Source organism: Pongo abelii, chromosome 19 (assembly GCF_028885655.2).
Source record: "Pongo abelii isolate AG06213 chromosome 19, NHGRI_mPonAbe1-v2.0_pri, whole genome shotgun sequence".
Taxonomy (NCBI): Eukaryota; Metazoa; Chordata; class Mammalia; order Primates; family Hominidae; genus Pongo; species Pongo abelii.
In genome coordinates, this window is record NC_072004.2 from 83,607,007 (window position 1) to 83,625,881 (window position 18,875).

At 43.9% G+C, this 18,875-nt stretch overlaps 2 protein-coding genes across 14 annotated transcripts in view; both read left to right on the plus strand.

The window, feature by feature from the left end:
- Nucleotides 1-2,030: 2,030 nt before the first annotated feature.
- On the plus strand, nucleotides 2,031-13,541 carry AMZ2 (archaelysin family metallopeptidase 2). Of its 13 annotated transcripts, none has more exons than XM_024234258.3 (8): nucleotides 2,031-4,409; nucleotides 4,967-5,028; nucleotides 6,516-6,798; nucleotides 7,121-7,294; nucleotides 7,377-7,505; nucleotides 10,788-10,951; nucleotides 12,081-12,257; nucleotides 13,198-13,539. In XM_024234258.3, the coding sequence occupies exons 3-8, from the start codon at nucleotides 6,516-6,518 to the stop codon at nucleotides 13,351-13,353; spliced, it is 1,083 nt and encodes a 360-aa protein (XP_024090026.1). In that variant the 5' UTR covers nucleotides 2,031-4,409; nucleotides 4,967-5,028; the 3' UTR covers nucleotides 13,354-13,539.
- A 2,116-nt stretch (nucleotides 13,542-15,657) lies between these two features.
- The window catches only part of ARSG (arylsulfatase G), a 151,002-nt gene continuing 147,784 nt past the window's right edge, over nucleotides 15,658-18,875 (plus strand). Inside the window, exon 1 of the mRNA XM_063718916.1 lies at nucleotides 15,658-15,791. The gene's annotated coding sequence lies outside the window, so the exon portion shown is untranslated. The remainder of the gene's footprint in view (nucleotides 15,792-18,875) is intronic.

Below are 18,875 nucleotides of genomic sequence, written 5' to 3' on the forward strand. Positions count from 1 at the left end.
TTTCATGTTAATAACAATACTACACTGAAGGGCAGAATTGGGAGGGGGAAGAACTAACCCAGGTAGGTAACTTGAACACAGTATTTTAATATATATCTTCTGGCTATAAAGAACCTTAAATAAATACTAATTGGTAGAATTGTTTTCCTGCAGTGCTATGGATTAGGAATTCTGAAATTATTTTTAGTACATATTCTAGTACAGAGCAAATAAATAAATTGTGAATAACAGGAGCCAGGTTTCTCTCTACTGGTGAAGGACATCATACATATGGAAAAATGGAAGGCTAGAATGAATGAACTCTGTGGTGTCAGGCTGGACTGGTATTGGAAATGTCAGTACGGACTCATGTTTTGGTTGTACTGTGACTACTTATGAAACTGTGCTTGATTTTTGGAAATATACTCTGAAGTATTTTGGAGTGCAGGGCATCATGTCTACAATTTACTTTTTTTTGGAGACAGTCTTGCTCTGTTGCCCAGGCTGGAGTGCAGTGATGTGATCTCAGCTCACTGCAGCCTCCGCCTCCTGGGTTCAAGCAATTCTCCTGCCTCAGCCTCCCAAGTAGCTGGGATTACAGGCATGCAACGCCATGCCCCACTAATTTTTGTATATTTAGTAGAGACAGGGTTTCACCGTTTTGCCCTGGCTGGTCTCAAACTCCTGACCTCAAGTGATCAACCTACCTCAGCCTCCCAAAATGCTGGGATTACAGGCATGAGCCACCTTGCCCAGCCTGCAGTTTACTCTCAAATGGTTCAGGAAAACAATGTGTATTTACATATAGAGACAGAGATAAAGACACAAAAAGGATGAGAATGATAAAGAAATGAGGTAAAATGTTAAGTACTGGGGAATCTGGGTGAAGAGAATGTAGGGATTCTTTATACTATTTTTGCCACTTTTCTTTTAGCTAGAAATTATTTCAAAATAAACAGTTTGGCCAAATTAGCAGGTAAGAAAAAATTATTAGAGTGGTTTTCATTTTACTTCATTCATGTGTTCAGTAAAGTTGAACACATGGATGTTAATGGACCATTCGGATTATATGGTTCATATTTTTTGCTCATTTTTATGTCATGGTGTTTTTCCGTGTTGATATGTAAAAGCTGTTTTAAAACTCTTCATCTGCCATATATGTTACATTTCTTTCCTGCCTTCTGCCACCTTCTAATGTTGTTACCAACTTTCTTTCCAACCTTGGGCCACTGGCATATATACTCATTTCTAAATATTAGAACTTGTAGTGCTTTTTGAAATGCCGACAGCCTATGGCTCATTCTGCAACTGCATATTAGTTAACAGGCAAAAATACCTTAGTAAGAGAAAGCGTCTTTTTCTTCTAATTAAAAAAAAACCTAACCCCCACCCCCGAAGCACTAAGGTGTTTGTCTGTTTATTTTTTTGAATAGGGTCTCACTCTGCTGCCCAGGCTGAAGTGCTGTGAATCACAGCTCACTGAAGCCTAGATCTCCAAGGCTCAACCCATCCTCCCACCTCAGCCTCCCAAGTAGCTGAGACTACAGGCATGTGTCACTAAACCTGGCTTTTTTTTTTCTTTTTTTTTAGAGATGGGGTTTCCCTATGTTGACCAGGCTGGTCTGGAACTCCTAGGCTCAAGTGATTCTCCTTTCTCCTGTCTTAGCCTCCCAAAGTGCTGGGATCATAGGCATGAGACACCATGCCTGGTCAGTTATTTAAGAAAATAAATATTAGACCATGCATAAATATGCTATCCTAAAATTTGTGAGCAAGTACAAAGTTCATGATTCAGAAATTTAAAGTTTAAATGCAAAATGAAGTTCTTTTTAGTGAATACCAAAAAACTGACTGAAAATCTAGTGAATACCTTTTATGCTTCAGACACCTCGTATGAGAGTCTTTACCCTCAAGCATCTCGCAGTTGAGTAAGGGTGACATGTAAGAAATAGGTTACAATCATTGTGACAAGGACGACCGCAGTATTATTATGTACACACAAGGCAATGCACAGGCAGAAGTTTTGTCATGAGGCAGGATGAGGCTACAGAAGAGGTGACAACTAAGCTAAAGAAGCCACTCAGGATGTCAGAAGACAGCTGTTAAGTCAAAAACAGGCACCATATCCAAAGGAACTGATTTGATCCCTAAAATTCTGTTAAGATGTGCTGTAGACGGGGCACGGTGGCTCACGCCTGTAATCCCTGCACTTTGGGAGGCCAAGGTAGGTGGATCACCTGAGGTCCGGAGTTCAAGACCAGCCTGGCCAACATGGTGAAACCCCGTCTCTACTAAAAATACAAAAATTGGCTAACACGATGAAACCCTGTCTCTACTAAAAATACAAAAAAAAAAAAAAAAAAAAATTAGCTGGGCGTGGTGGCGGGTGCCTGTAGTCCCAGCTACTTGGGAGGCTGAGGCAGAACGGCGTGAACCCAGGAGGCGGAGCTTGCAGTGAGCCGAGATAGCGCCACTGTACTCCAGCCTGGGCGACAGAGCGAGACTCTGTCTCAAAAAAAAAAATGAGGCGGGCGTGGTGGTGCGTGCCTGTAGTCCCAGCTACTCTGTAGACTGAGGCACGAGAATCGCTTGAACCCAGGAAGCAGAGGTTGCATTGAGCCGAGATCGCACTACTGCACTCCAGCCTGGGCGACAGAGCGAGACTTCGTGTCAAGTAATAATAATAAAAAAGGATGTGCTGTAATTGTCTCCATTTTACAAAAGAGGTCAAGTAACTGGCACAGGTCCCACGCTAGTAAGTGAGGGTTTTGGGATTCAAGCACAGACCACCTTCGCCCCTATGCTACACCACCTCAGGCTGTCGGGAGATAGGCGCCCAGTCAAAAGGCACATGGAAGAAAGCCCACGACTTCTCAAGCATTGAAGCATTGAAGCATTGAAGCGCATCAGTATTCTCAACTTCAAACTTTGAGAAGTCATAGTAGGAATGCATTTTATTCAAGAATGGGTTCAGGTGAGGGTGGATATGGGCACTGGGTTCAAAGGACAAATTTGGAGATTTCATGATCCAGGAGGGTGAACAAATAAGGAAGGGCTAAAGAGATCCTCGAAGTTGAAAGGTTCAAACAGAGTTAATGTCCTCTAAGGAGAGCCAACAAGGGGTTACAAGTGCTGAAGTCATCAAGAACACGTGCCTGTCTTTCCTGGAGACTGGGAAGGAGAATTAAGATGAAGAAAATCCAGAAGACGGTAAAATGGCTTGACTTCAAAATAACAGACCGGGCGCCGTGGCTCACGCCTGTAATTCCAGCACTGTGGGAGACCGAGGAGGGGGTGGATCACCTGAGCTCAGGAGTTCGAGACCAGCCTGGGTAACAGGGTGAAAACCTGTATTAAAAAAAAAAAAAAAAAAAAAAAGCCGGGCGCGGTGGCCCACGCCTGTAATCCCAGCACTTTGGGAGGCCAAGACGGGCGGATCACTTGAGGTCAGGAGTTCGAGACCAGCCTGGCCAACATGGTGAAACCCCATCTCTATTAAAAATAACAAAAATTAGCCGGACGTGATAGCGGGCACCTGTAGTTCCAGCTACTGGGGAGGCTGAGGCGGAAAAATCGCTTGAACCCAGGAGGCAAAAGTTGCACTGAGCCGAGATTGTCCCACTGCACTCCAGCCTGGACAACAGAGCAAGACTCCATCTCCAAAAAAAAAAAAAAAAAAAAAAGCAACAAAAAGAAATAAGAAAGCAAGAAAAAGAAAGAGAATGGTGAGGCCCAGAGAGACCGAAAGTCCCACCAGAGGCCACAGAGCTAGCTCAGCCCTAATGCCGGCCCCGCGGTGCCTTTCCGAGCTCACGGCCTCCCCTCGGCATCCGGGTTTTGGCCTCGGAGCGCCAGGGACGCCACGAGGACGCGCCCCACACTTGCGCGTCTGGGTTCCAGCCCCCGCGGCCCCCAACAAATAAAGAAGGGAAAGTGCTGAGGGTGATGGCCCCGGGGAACGCTGCAGCTCTACGTCAACCTGCGGCGGCCGCCGACTCATTTGGGGCCACGCCGGTTGCATTCGTCACGCCGGGGATGCCTCTCAAACCCGCGGCCTGCCGAGGACGTTCCCACATGGGAGACCCCAGCGACGCGGGCGCGTCTGTGGCTCTCGAGAACCGGGCCGCGGAGCCCCCGCGACGGCAGGCGGGGAACCGGCGACTGCGGGGGCAGGCAGCTGGGGATTATAGTCCCCTCGCTACCCTCTATTCTGGAAGAGGCGGGTCGCGGCCGCCGAACTCCAGCTCTGCGCCTGCCCAGGCGGCGGCGCGCTCAGGGGCGTGGCATGGGCGGGTCGTGAGTTGGGCGGGGCCCACAGGGCGTGCGCGACGGAGCGGCGCGGCGCATGGCGTGAGGGGCGTGGCGCCAGTGGGCGAGGCGTGGCGTAGTGCGAAGGGACGCGGTGCGCACGCGCGTGAGGGCTGCCGCGGGTGGGTGGTGTCGAGGCCTGTCGGGTCAGGGCGGTTCCGGGGTGCTGTCAGAGCTGGGCCGGGGCCCCTAGGCAGGGTAGCTGGGTCGTAGAGGCGGGGGCCAGTCGCGGTCGGTGGAGCGGGATGAGGATGTAGGAGGGGCGGACGTGGCGGAAGCCGCGGGGTCCGCGTGGGCGGTGCCTCTAGGGAGCCAGGGAGGCCTTTCCCGAGGCCCCTGGGGAAGAAGAGGGGAAGCGAGTGTCCCTGGGGAACCCCCACTCCACTCCCAGCCGGAGACTGGGTTGTGTCTTCACGGACCAGAGCCCACAGTGCGAGTTGCTATAGGCAACCAGCCAGGGTGGCCAGCTCCTCCCCATTTGCCGGTGATGTTCTGGTTTTGGGACCAAAGCATCCTAGGCTTCCAGCCCACTGCAGTGACCGAATTCTGCGCCCCCTGCCCATCTTCTCCCGCAGCTTCCCTAGATTAGGTTTGGGAGGCAAGAGGAGGCCTCCTGACCTTTCACACTGCCTTTTTAATATTAAGATGAAGGCACACTCCACAACTTTCTTCCAGCCAGGCCCAGACATGTCCATCCTTGTAAGATAAAAGCTTCCATGGGAGCCTTCCTTCCTAATCAAGGTAGGTAGACTACAGGAAGGTACATCTTGTTTTATATTTTGTCCTGTAGAAGTCAGATTTCAGCCCAGTTGTGTAGGAGTGAGGATGAGCCTGTGCTCATATCAGAGCTTTTGAGTACAGAGACATTTGATCTGGAATTTTAGCCAGCCTCTTCAACCCCAGAATTTATAGGTTCAATCAGAACAGATATTAGCTTAAGTTTTCCTATCAATCGTCTATCATTAAACTGGCAAAATCTAGATAATTAGAAAATATGACAAAGATGATCCAGACAGAGATGTTCAACTTTTTCCTTAATTCAAAAAGCCTTGTGGTGGAACATCGGACCCATTCAAGAGGAAGGATGAAAGCTCTATATAGGAACACGATGTGAATGGAAGAAACCTGTCATTGTGAGGCTGGCTTTTGATTAGTCATCTGATGTCTTCCCTAATGTGACGTGACTTTGAGGCCGTAAACTTCAGTGGCTAAGCTGTAGTTTCTCAGCCTGCAGTTAGATTGCAGAAATGATAGGGCTTACGTTAGTTTTGTTTTTATTTGATGTTGAAGATCTTTGAGTTACATTAGAAACGATGAGTATTTTTCATGTGGCACTAATGAGTTAATTCATAATACTATTTTTTGAGACAGAGTCTCTATTGCCCAGGCTGGAGTGCAGTGGCACGATCACGGCCCACTGCAGCCTCGACCTCCTGGGCTCAGATGATCCTCCCACCTTAGCCTGCCAGATAGCTGGGACTACAAGTGCACACCACCACATCCGGCTAATTTTTTTGTAGATATGGGGTTTTGCCATGATGTTGAAGCTGATTTCAGACTCCTAGGCTCAAGTAATCCTTCTGCCTTGGCCTCCCAAAGTGCTGGGATTATAAGCGTGAGCCACTGTGCCAGGCCAATATTATTCCCCAAAAGAAGGAAGTTGGGTGTGAGGTCCTGCTTCTGTGGTCACCATGAGGTTTTTTTGTTTGTTTTGGACTCTTGCCCAGGCTGGCGTGCAGTGGCACAGTCATGGCTCACTGCAGCCTCAAGCTCCTGGGCTCAAGTGATCCTCCTGTCTCAGCCTCCCTGGTAGCTAGGACCACAGATGTGCACCACTATGCCCAGGGAATTTTTAAATTTTTTGTAGAGACAGGGTCTCACCATGTTGCCTGAGCTGTTCTCAAACTCCTGGCCTCAAGCAATCCTCCCTATCCCAAAGTGCTGAAATTACAGGCATGAGCCACCACACCTGGCCACCACTAGTTTTTGTAATGGAAGCAGGTTACATATGAGATGGAGGAATGGATTTCATGATTGTCTTTTTAATTTCTTAGATCCCCAAGAAATTGATTGGACATGAGGAAACCACTCTAAGTGTGACCACTCTAAAGCATTAGCAATCAGTCATTTCACTCTAGGGAGAAATCAGAGCTGAATTATAGAGGATAGGTAAAGTCCCCAATGTGGATATGTATTTTTATATTTGACTACTTGCGTTTTTTTGTTAGATGCAGATAATACGGCACTCCGAACAGACACTAAAAACAGCTCTCATCTCAAAGAACCCAGTGCTTGTGTCACAGTATGAGAAATTAGATGCTGGGGAACAACGTTTAATGAATGAAGCCTTCCAGCCAGCCAGTGATCTCTTTGGACCCATTACCTTGCATTCTCCATCAGATTGGATCACCTCCCACCCTGAGGCTCCCCAAGACTTTGAACAGTTCTTCAGTGATCCTTACAGAAAGACACCCTCTCCAAACAAACGCAGCATTTATATACAGTCCATTGGTAAATACTGGTAATGTGCTGGTTTTGGTTCGGTTTTGCAATGGCGCTGTTGTCAGGAATAGTCCAGGCTATGGTCTGATTCAGATGGGCCGTTTTAGGATCGTTTTTGATATTCATTGAGGTGGTACAAGTTTTGTAGCCAAACTGACTTAAAAGATAACATTTTGTTTCTTTTTAATTCATAGCAACACCAATGAATGATAAAGGTTATTGAAAATTTAGAATTGGTTTTGTTTCTAATTTGAATCTTCTTACTCATAGACTGGGTAAACACTGAATAATCATCTTAAAGTCTGTTTTTAAATGTTCTTCCATATTATAGGCTCTCTAGGAAACACCAGAATTATCAGTGAAGAATATATTAAATGGCTCACGGGCTACTGTAAAGCATATTTCTATGGCTTGAGAGTAAAACTCCTAGAACCAGTTCCTGTTTCTGCAACAAGATGTTCCTTTAGAGTCAATGAGAACACACACAACCTACAAATTCATGCAGGTGAATTACACGACTTTGCAGTTCGAACTCAGTATATGTAGATAATATACACTCATACATTTACGTATTTCTTTTTAAATAGGGGACATCCTGAAGTTCTTGAAAAAGAAGAAACCTGAAGATGCCTTTTGTGTTGTGGGAATAACAATGATTGATCTTTATCCAAGAGACTCGTGGAATTTTGTCTTTGGACAGGCTTCTTTGACAGATGGTATTCCTTTTTTGGCATTGTTGTTAGACGCTTCTTCAGCTTGAGAATATTTGAAGATGTTAAAAGAGGGAAAAAATTCCAACCAAGAATCATACTGATATTTAAAACTGTATAGTATTTTCAGTTGAGACATTATGCCATAATGGGAAGCGTGCTGTTGGTAGATTCTGATAATCTAGGTTCTGGTTGGCCACTCACTACCTACAGGACCTTAAAGGTAACAATACCCACATCATGGAGTCATTTGGAGATAATTTACATAAAAGTGCCTGTACATAAAAAGTGTGGATAAGCCTGGACAACATAGTGAGACCACATGTCTACAAAAAAATAAAAATGTAAAAACCTAAATTAGCTGGGCATGGTGGCACATACCTGTAGTCCTAGCTACTCAGGAGGCTGAGGTGAGAGGATTGCTTGAGCCCAGGAGGTTGAGGCTGCAGTGAGCCATGATCGTGCCACTGCACTCCAGCCTGGGCAATAAAGTGAGACCGTGCCTCAAAAAAAAAAAAATGTATATATAGACCTGGCACATATATAGGCATTCAGCATAATAGCTAGTAAATGTCAGTAATTCAGTAGCAAGGTGAATTAAACCAATTACAGTTTGAGCTATTATTAATGGATGTGAAAATCTAACTAATTGTTTTTCAATTCTTTTCATAGTCATCTTGCACAGATAGAATAGCCATAGACTAAGTGTTGCTTCTTTCTCATCCTATGACATTTGTTTTTTAATTTAAAGAGTCAAAATGTCCATCTTTGATTTGAGATATGTAATAAACCTTGACTTATTAGGAACTCTGCATTGTAATATTGGGGATGGGAAAGGTTTTGGAAACCGGTCATATTTTTAACCTTTTTTTTTTTTTTTTTGTCATCTCTCTACTTCTCCCCTCCCCTTCATTTTTGTTCTTACTTCTCTAACTTCATCCCAAGAATCCAAGACAGACTTGAAAGGGAAAAGGCCCCCTAAAGGGAGTGGTTCATTAGTGTTCTGGGGATGGGGAGTAAGTACAGGGACTATCCTGAGAGTTTATGGTCTGTCTGGATGTTACATTAGCCTAGGATTTGTGGGGTGGATTAGGTGGGGTCGTAAGCTTTGTGGGACAAGTGTTTCTACTAGAGGTGGGGGCTGTAGGGCTATAGAGCCTCTTGCCACTTACTCCTTTATTCTTTATTCTCCATTTATGTGAGGTTTCTTGTGGCCCCCCATGGCCCTACCAACATGCACTCTTGGAGACGAGGATCACTACTTTCTTACTGATTTTGGTGGTGTGAGGTAGCTTTTTATCATAAGTTTTCTCTCTTATTACTAACCTGATAGAGATGGAAACATTGAAAAATAATTCTATCTGCCTTTTATTTTTCTTTCGAGACAGGGTCTCCCTCTGTCACCCAGGCTGGAGTGCAGTGGTGTGATCATGGCTCACTGCAACCTCAACCTCCTGGGCTGAAGGGATCATCCTGCCTCAGCCTCCCGAGTAGCTGGGACAACAGGACTACCACACCCGGCTATTTTATTTTATTTTATTTTTGGCAAGATGGGATTTTTTTTGGCGAGATGGGATCTCCCTGTGTTGCTCAAGCTCATCTTGAAGTCCTGGGCTCAAGCGATCCTCCCGCCTCAGCCTCCCAAAGTGCTTTGATCACAGGTGTGAGTCATCACACCCAGCTAAAAAAATAATTTTCAAAGCATATGTTCATGTATCTAGATATTGCTAGCTAATTTATCTTACGTATTTGAGGAGGTCAGGAAACATTTCCTCAAACTGTATTTACTTTAATTCTTTTTTTGGTAAGTTTCTTAAATATTACATGACATGAAAGATTTACATAGGCAAGTAGCAGGATTAGACAGTGACAATATCTTAACACAGTGGTCTTGTTTTCTCCGAGTTTACAAATATTGATATTTTTAAAGTGAGACGCATTGACTACGAAAGAAAATAATCTATTTGTAGGATTATTGGAAGAAGGAAATGTCCTTGCTGGAAGTATTACTGTAGTGAAATATGCTCACACTTGATTGGCCAGCAGGGGTTACTTGTGATACAGGAATAGATTTAGTGCGCTCTTAATTTCCAGAATGCTATCTTTCCTTAATTTTCGAATATCAGTCTACACTTTCTGGGTAAAGGGAGGTGAGGAAGTTGTTTTTGAATCAAATTAGATTGGACAAATCTACTATGGGTTTATTTTCTTTAAAAATATATTACTTTAAAATAAAAACAGAGACATAAATAAAAGTGATGATGTAAACTAGTCGAATTATGAAGCAGTACTCTGTAGGGTGAGTTATGTAGCAAACCATGTTCTCTGTGCTTGCAGAGATGGTTGATGTAACTCTAAATGTAACACAGGAAGTCAGTTACAAGTGTATTTATTCTGGTCACCAGACACCAGTGACATAATAGAGTTGAGCTGCTCTTTAAAAAGGGGGTGGGGGTGGGGCAGGGGAAGAGGTTATTCTGTCTAAAGCCGTGGTTTAAAGCATGGGCTTCAAGACATCAGGGCAGTTGTCCTCAGTCACTGCTGCGTGAGGGAAGGCCAGCAACCCCTCTAGACACACGTGTAACAGATCTGTTTTAGTGTGTCCTTAAAGAGTGAAATCATGACTGCCTATTGTTCATGTGATTTTTTTTTTTTTTGAGACCGAGTATCACTCTTGTCGTCAGGCTGGAGTGCAATGGTGCGATCTCGGCTCACTGCAACTCCGCCTCATGGGTTCAAGCCATTCTCCCGCCTCAGCCTCCCTAGTAGCTGGGATTACAGGCACCTACTATCATGCCTGGCTAATTTTTGTAGAGACAGGGTTTCACCATGTTAGCCAGGCTGGTCTTGAACTTCTGACATCAGGTGATCCACCTGCCTCGGCCTCCCAAAGTCCTAGGATTACAAGCGTGAGCCACCACGCCCAACCCATGTGGTTATTTTTTATGATTCCTTTTTGAGTACTTGATTTGGAGTACTTGCTACTTTCAGTAAAAGACTTCTTTTGTGGGAAAAGACTCTCTGAAACTTCAGTTTCCCAAGCATTTGACCTCAAGTCCATTAAGTTTTACAAGGCAAGGCAAAGTGGATAGCAGCAAAAGATTTTGATAGGGAAATCTGGGGCAAAAGTCTTCCTTTTTGGTGGCAAACCATAAGTGTATCAGATGGTGTGGACACAGTGACACAGAGGTGCACTCACTGGCCAGATGGGCCAGCAGGCTCTTCTTTCTTTGGTCTTTGCTCAGGGACCTTACTCTCATTCTGTCGCTGCTTGTCCTCTTTTTGTAGGTGTGGGGATATTCAGCTTTGCCAGGTATGGCAGTGATTTTTATAGCATGCGCTACGAAGGCAAAGTGAAGAAGCTCAAGAAAACATCTTCAAGTGACTATTCAATTTTCGACAACTATTATATTCCAGAAATAACTAGTGTTTTACTACTTCGATCCTGTAAGGTAAGTTATTAAAAAAATCCGACAGGATGATTCTTTAAAAGAGTGTTCCGTAAACTGTATATTGTCAGTCCTTAAGGTAATATTATAAATGAGTTTGTATCATTTGTATAATTTTGGTGCATAGTGCTTGACTGAAATGATCAGTAAAACAATTTAAATGGATACCTTCGTATTGAAATTTACAATATCAGTGCCAGTTTTTCTGTACTACTAGTTACAGCCTTGGCTGTACCCATGTGCTATTAGTGTAATTCCTGAATTCTGGTGTGAGTGGGTAACCTACTTTTTCAAGCTACTGTGGTCATTGGGCAAAGCTGTTTTCCCCAGGCCTTTGGAGAACCTCTGCTCTGGCCTCTCTGGGAGCCTGGGCCTTCCTGCCCTGGTCTCCAGGCTACCCTCGACTGTAGTTGTCCTGGCAGTTCCTGATATCCCCAACTCGGTTTTGTGGAAAGCCTATCTCCCCTTTCTCCATAGCCAGAGAGATGGGCTTTTCCTTCAGCTAGAGAAATTCTGCTTTTACCTGTACTATTTGTTGGGGTTTGACAGTTACACCTCTGAGAACTACATTCTCACAGTGTGTTCCGTGGGCCCCCTGTGTCATTGCCACTTGATGTTCTCATTAGCATGCAGATCAAGCCCCCTTTCTCCCAGTCCTACTGAAATCAGCATCTCTAGGGGAAGAGCCCCAGAATCAGAATTACAACGAGTACCCTAGTGTAGATCAAGGGTTCTCAGCCAGGGGTGATTTTGCCATCCAGGGAATATTAGCAACGTCTGGAGACATTTTTGATTTTCACGATCAGGGAGGGAGTTCTGTTGGCATCTAGTGGGTAGAGCCAGGGATGCTGCAAAGCATCGCACAATGCACAGGACAGCCTCCCACAACCTGGTATTATCGGTCCAACATGTCAGCGATGTTGAGGTTGAGGAAGTCTATAGCAAGAAAGGCAGTAAGACATTTGGGAAAATGAGGGATTATTAAGTCTTTGAAGGTCTGGACAGGGTGAAGTTTTGGTGATAATGGTAAGGGAGTTGATTCCTGTGTTTCTTGGAAAAGCAAGAAAAAGAAGAGATGTGTAGCTTAATGTGATGGTGGTCTTATAAAGCCTCAACTGAGATTGTCTTGCAGACTTTAACCCATGAGATCGGACACATATTTGGACTGCGACACTGCCAGTGGCTTGCATGCCTCATGCAAGGCTCCAACCACTTGGAAGAAGCTGACCGGCGCCCTCTAAACCTTTGCCCTATCTGTTTGCGCAAGTTGCAGTGTGCTATTGGCTTCAGCACTGTAGAAAGATACAAAGTAAGTTGGGGGGTGGACAGTCTAAAGAGGGGGAAGTGGTTATCTGAGTAGCAAACTGACGTTTCTATTATATCCTTCTCTGGAGTTATAATTTATCAGAGGAAATTAGTGTAAAGATAAGCAGGAAGCTGTGGTTTAAAAACGTGAAGAAATGCCCTTCTTAAAAACTTCAGCTTGCCTTTGAGTGATTTATGCTTACAGTTCAATGAGAAATAGTGGAAGAAGTTTCTTTGCTTCTCTTCCATTTAGGGCAAGAGAGCTTGACTTTGCAGAACAGAATAAGTATTGATATGTGTGGCAGAGTTCATTTTTTAAACCCTATAAGTGTGTGGACAGGATTTACCTTTCCAAATATGGGACAGAGGTATGATGTTCATTAGGAGGAAAAAAATGATTTTCTTTAAAAAGGCAGAAGGAAAGTACCTAATCTCAGTATGCGTGTGTGTGTGTGTGCCCACACTTGCCCACAAACATCAATATACATTCATGTGTCTACTCATGGCTATGACTGTGCATTCAGGTGACTGCACAGAAATGTCTACACACGTGTTTTCACATACATATGTCTACCCATGCCTGTGTGGACACTTATATATGTATATACGTGCATGTCAAATTAATACAATGCCTTGTGGAATATTCAGCAAGTTGAGAAAAAATGATATCCTATCATGCTAGTAAAGTGTAAGAATGAGTGTATTTCTTTTTCATCTTTTTTCAGTGCGTACTTTTGACATCATTTGTAATTCTGTGTGTATTTGGTATGTGCCATTTCACTCAGTATATCATAAGCATTATTTCATATTCACACCATCACTATCAAATGCAGCATCTTCATGGGGTAATATATCACCCTATGATCTAGAAGCCAATGCTTCTCCCTTGCCTGATAGTATTTTGCTGTGGTTTGTTGAAATGCACATCTTTCATGCTTTTCCAGGCACTGGTGAGGTGGATTGATGATGAATCTTCTGACACACCTGGAGCAACTCCAGAACACAGTTGTGAGGATAATGGGAATTTACCGAAACCCGTGGAAGCCTTTAAGGAATGGAAAGAGTGGATAATAAAATGCCTGGCTGTTCTCCAAAAATAAGGACCTTCACATAGGAGTGATTGAAATAAATCACTACTTGCATGTTATGCTTTCATTTGAGTGGAATACTTCATTGGAATAAACTACTGATCTTGTGCTGTGTCAAAGTAACAGACTAGAACCTTCTTTCAAGTACCTGAATTGAAATGAAACTCATTTTGAATAATAAAAACTCTAGAAACTCTTTATCTTCTCATCTTACTGGCCTGGTCTGTGGCAGCAAGCACATTATTTCCATTCTCCAAATATGTTTAGGTCTCCCAAGAAAGCTGGGACTAGCGGTAACGAGCAAGTAAATAACTTGAAAAAGAACTGTAGATGCCCCAAGGAACCAACCAACATAATTTCCAGGGGGTGATTTTGTTTTTAGAAGAGCTGCTCCTCTCTGTTAGGCCCAGCCAAGTCACATTTTTGGATGTCAGTGGGCTCTGATCTTCACCACAGCCCTCCTTTTCCGAGAGCCTTCCTTACTCTCTCGAGTGCATTACCTCGTTTTTTTCTCTTGCTGGTTGTCACCTTATCCCTGAAAGAATGAACAGCTTGTATCAGTTTTTAGCAGCTTAAAATACCTCTCAGGAATATTTGCAAGTGAAAATAACAATGGTCCTTACACTACCACAACATTTGGTGGTGGGAGTTCTGTTGCAGGTCTCAGCTATAACATAGTCATTTATGAGGGATCTTACAAATAGTGTGTAATGGTATTTATATTTGTGCGTGTTGCACTTTTTCTATAGATTTAGAGCGGCTTTCAGGTTTATTTCAGTAATAATGTCCTTCTCACATTACATTGTGAAGTGTTTACTTGAGTCAGGGAGAGAGTTTAATGGGGTTATCTGTCAGGGTGCCATGAATGCTGATGAGGGCCTGCAGAGTGTGAACATCAGCCCCATTGCTACGGGGGTGGACAGGTGGAAAACCTCAGACTTGACAAACCACCTCTGCTAGATAGATGTATCTTGGGAATCTAGAAATTACAGTGAATATTTTATGGAATACCAGTGAGCAGACAGCATTTCCCACTTTCCTATCTTACCTTGAGGGTAAGACTTAAAGGTATATATGTATTTGTAATTTGAAACCTAGATTCTTCATTGTTTGATGTATGCAATATGATGTAACTATAGAAATGATCCCTGAAAGTATAGTCTTTGATGTATGGAGTATGATGTAAGGCACATTTTATATCTGAGTCAGTGGTTTCCCTTGGATTCATTCTGTTTGATTGAACCCATTTAAGTCATTTTAGGAAATGGCGGTTTGCTGTTAAAATTAATTGGAGAGAACACTTGGTCATTCTATTAGCAAAAAGAGACTGATGGAGCATGGTGTTTTATGGATTCTCCTTGAATAATGTACTTAAAAAATTATTGTCCATTCGATTACATTTTTTTTTTTTAATTTTCCTACAAGGCAAGCACGGTTTTAGTCCTGTAGGTCAGCCTTTGTCACAAACTCTTTTGAACTAAGATTTGCCTAGTTGAATAAATAAGGTCCATTTGTGTCTACTCTGCACTATGAGACCAGGAGAAAAATCATCTAAGAAACCGTTCACTCTTGCTAAAAATTGAACTAAACATAAATTTTATATGATGCATTTGTTCAGCAATCATAAGTGCTGTGTATAACTATATATTTTTGGATAATTTCTTAGGGTTTAGCTTAAAAATATAATATGCCTACTGCAACTAAATTTTATGTACTATGGTTAAATTTTTGTAGTTTTAAAAGATAATTTTCACTAAATAAATCCAAGCAGATTTTGCTCTGCAAATGCTGGCTGAACAAAGTATTGAGCTAATAAAGAAGATTAATAATTTTCTACTGTCTAAATACTCTTAGAAATCAGTGAATTTGGAATGTTTTTCATTTATGTCATAGATCCTGATGCTGGTCACCTGTGGAGTTAGTATCTCTCCGGTCAAGAGATTTTTCAGGCCTCAGACTTCTAATGGTGAGGGTTAATTAGAAGAATTTGGGGAGGACTACCGGTCGGTTCTTGTTCAGCTTGCTTTTTGAAACACACATTCCCCTGATACGAATAATTTACATTTCAAGCCCTACGAGGGACAGAGGGCCGCGTTGCTCCCTCTTGGGAGCAGCAGTGCTAAAATCGAAGCAGGCAGCTGCGGGACCGCTATAGCCGGCCCTGCGCTCGGGCCCTTCCCGGGCAGGAAGCGCGTCGCTGTCCCCGACTGCGCCCAGGCTGGCGGGCCCAGCAGCTGCGAAACGCCGGCGCACCATCTGTTTCCGCGCCCGGGGACTTCCCCGGCGGGGCTCAGAAGTGTGGGGTCGGTCGCTTGGCTTCTCCTGGCGTCAGCGACCCAGGGTAACCTCCTCCACTGCTGCCTGCCGTGCAGGCCTGCCTGTGGGAGAGCCACGTGTGCCGCGCTCTGGGCACAGCCTTGGAAAGTCAGGACCGCGACGGCAGCAGAGCAGTGAGTGGAATCACCTCTCGAGTAGAGCATTTAAAAAGTGCTTCATTGAAGAGTTTGAATCTCAGTCACTTTCTAGATTCTGATATCTAGAGTGGCACCGTTCGATAAAAATATAATACAAGCCACCTATGTAAGCTTAATGTTTCTAGTAGTCATATTAGCAAATGCATAAAGAAGCAGGTGGAGTTAATTTCAATAGTATATTCTGTTTAATCCAATGCATCCAAAATATTATTTCAATCAATATCAATGCTGAATGTTTTATATCCTTTTTTTGTACCGTCTTCAAATTCCTGTGTGTATGTTACACTTGCAGTACGTCTTACTTCCAACTGGCCACATTTTCAAGTGCTCAACAGCCCCATGTGGCTTGTGTCTATTGTATTGGACAGTGCAGCTCTAGAGCAGTACCCAACTCTAGTGTACCTGGAAAAATGTACCCGTGATATTGAGTTACTAGGAGAGGAAGGCTTATTTCAGGAAAAGGTCATGTAAATCTTCTGTCAGTACAGCCAGTGCTGACATTCAAGCTGAAAAGGTGTATGTAGACACTGTAAAGGCCTCTGGCTTTGGTATTAACTTGTTTCTTTAAAAGCTTGATACTGTTCTCTGTTGCAGCTTGTTTTTTACCCTCCCCTCTTCATTTTCAAGAGCCTGATAGTGTCTTCAAATGCATTTCCATTTTTGGAAAGTAGAGTCATGAAGCATTAATAATGTGGAGATTATTTAGTCCATTTCATGCATGAGGACACAAGCCTGCAGCAGCCGAGTAAACTTGCTTGTTGTTTAACCAATGGCAAAAATGGGATCAGATCCCAAGTCTCCCTAATGTTGAGTTATTTGTTGTTTTCACTGTGCTACATGACCTAATTGAAGTACAATATCACCAACCAGAACCTAACCATTTTTCCCCCAGATTGTTTATGAGGGATTATACACGATTAAACTGTCAATTTCTTTTCTGTTCAAGTAGAGTCATCTGGGGTTGCTCAAAGTTGGAGAAATCAGTCTATGTACTTCTGCCTTAGTACCAAAAAAGAGAGGTGCAATATTTATTTATTTTTGAAATAGGGTCTCACTCTGTTGCCCAGGCTAGAATGCAGTGGCATGATCACGGCTCACTGGAGCCTCCACCTCCCGGGCTCAAGTGATCCTCCCACCTCAGCCTCCCAAGTAGCTGGGATTACAGGTGTGCACCACCATGCCCAGTGTATTTTTTTTTATTTTTATTTTTTAGAGATGGGTTTTTTTCCACATTGTGAGGCTGGTCTGGAACTCCTGAGCTCAAGCAATCTACCTGCCTTGGCCTCCCAAGGTGCTGGGATTACTGATGTGAGCCACCATGCCTGGCCAAGAGTTGCAATATTTAGTAAAGCTCTTGCGACTAGTTGAGGCATTAAAAGAAAGCATTATGAAAAAAAAAAGTCTACTGGAAAATAGTTGAAACAAAATCTATTGAGGCAGTATGTTAAGACTCACAGACCGCCATACTTAACCCAGTATTGATTTCATCCTACTGTTTTCTTTAGTGTCTGCTCATGGATCAGTTTTTTCTTTACAACTTACTCACCTATATAGTACACTACTGCTGGGCACTCTGAGACCCATCCATCCTCAGATGCTGAACCGGTGGGTTCTCAGCACAGTGCTTTCAGTGTCCTATGGTTATTCAGCTGTTTCATAGCAGCACAGACTCTCTTGAGCTGTAACTGTCAATAGATATCATTTTTTTCTCTTGTGTAACTAAAGGGAAAAAAGTCTATAACTCATTCATTCGTTGATGTATTTTTTCATTCAACAATATTCATGGAGCACTGCCTACTGGGTGCCAGGCCCTGCTCAAAGCCTTGGGAATATAGCAGTGAACAAAGAACTCCTACCCTAATACACTAGTGGATGAGACAGGGAGTCAAGGAGTAAACAGATGCTTTATTTTATTTTATTTATTTTTTTGAGACAGAGTCTTGACCTGTCACCCAGGCTAGAGTGCAGTGGTGTGATCTTGGCTCACTATATCCTCTGCCTACTGGGCTCAAGTGGTCCTCCCACCTCAGCTTCCCACGTAGCTGGGACTACAGGCATGTGCCACCATGCCTGGCTAATTTTTGTAGTTTTTGTAGAGAGGGATTTTACCATGTTGACCAGGCTGGTCTCAAACTCCCAGGCTCAAGCAATCTGCCCACCTTAGCCTCCCAAAGTGGATGCTGTTATAACCTAATATCAAAGTAAATGGATAGAAACAAGTACCATTTTGAATAGGATAGACAGGAATTCCTCCCTAGAGAGGTGGCATTTGGAAGTGATCAAATTGAAGGGTCACACTGCATACACATCTCAGGGAAGGGAGTACCAAGCAAAGGAAACCACAAATGCTAAGGCCTGAAGCTTGCAACAATAAGAACAATTCCAGAAACAGTAAGAGAGGCTGGGCGTGGTGGCTCACACCTGTAATCCCAGCACTTTGGGAGGCCGAAGCAGGTAGATCACCTAGGTCAGGAGTTCGAGATCAGCCTGGCCAACATGGCGAAACCCCATCTCTACTAAAAATACAAAGAAAATGAGCCAGGTGTGGTGGCGGGTGCCTGTAATCTCAGCTACTCAGGAGGCTCAGGCAGGAGAATTGCTTGAACCTGGAGGCGGAGGTTGCAGTGAGGCGAGATTGTGCTATTGCACTCCAGCGTGGGTGACAAGAGCGAAACTCCATCTCAAACAAACAAACAAACAAAAAAAGGGCTGAGTGTAGTGGCTCACGCCTGAATTTCCAGCACTTTGGGAGGCTGAGGCCGGCGGATCACGATGTCAGGAGATCGAGACCATCCTGGCTAACACGGTGAAACTCCGTGTCTATTAAAAATACAAAAAATTAGCCGGGTGTGGTGGCATGCGCCTGTAGTCCCAGCTACTTGGGAGGCTGAGGCAGGAGAATTGCTTGAGCCTGGGCGGCGGAGGTTGCAGTGAGCCAAGATTGCACCACTGCACTCCAACCTGGGCCATAGAGCGAGACTCCCCCTCACCCCCCAAAAAAAAGAGCCAGTGAGGCTAGTGTAGCAGGAGCAGAGGGAAAAGTAATAGCATCCATCAGGC

Bases quoted from the DNA above. Each gene is read 5' to 3' on its own strand.
- AMZ2 (XM_024234258.3), top strand. From the start codon at position 6,516: ATGCAGATAATACGGCACTCCGAACAGACACTAAAAACAGCTCTCATC. The intron at 10,952-12,080 runs GTAAGTTATTAA...ATTGTCTTGCAG, and splicing joins TACTACTTCGATCCTGTAAG to ACTTTAACCCATGAGATCGG. The intron at 12,258-13,197 runs GTAAGTTGGGGG...ATGCTTTTCCAG, and splicing joins GCACTGTAGAAAGATACAAA to GCACTGGTGAGGTGGATTGA.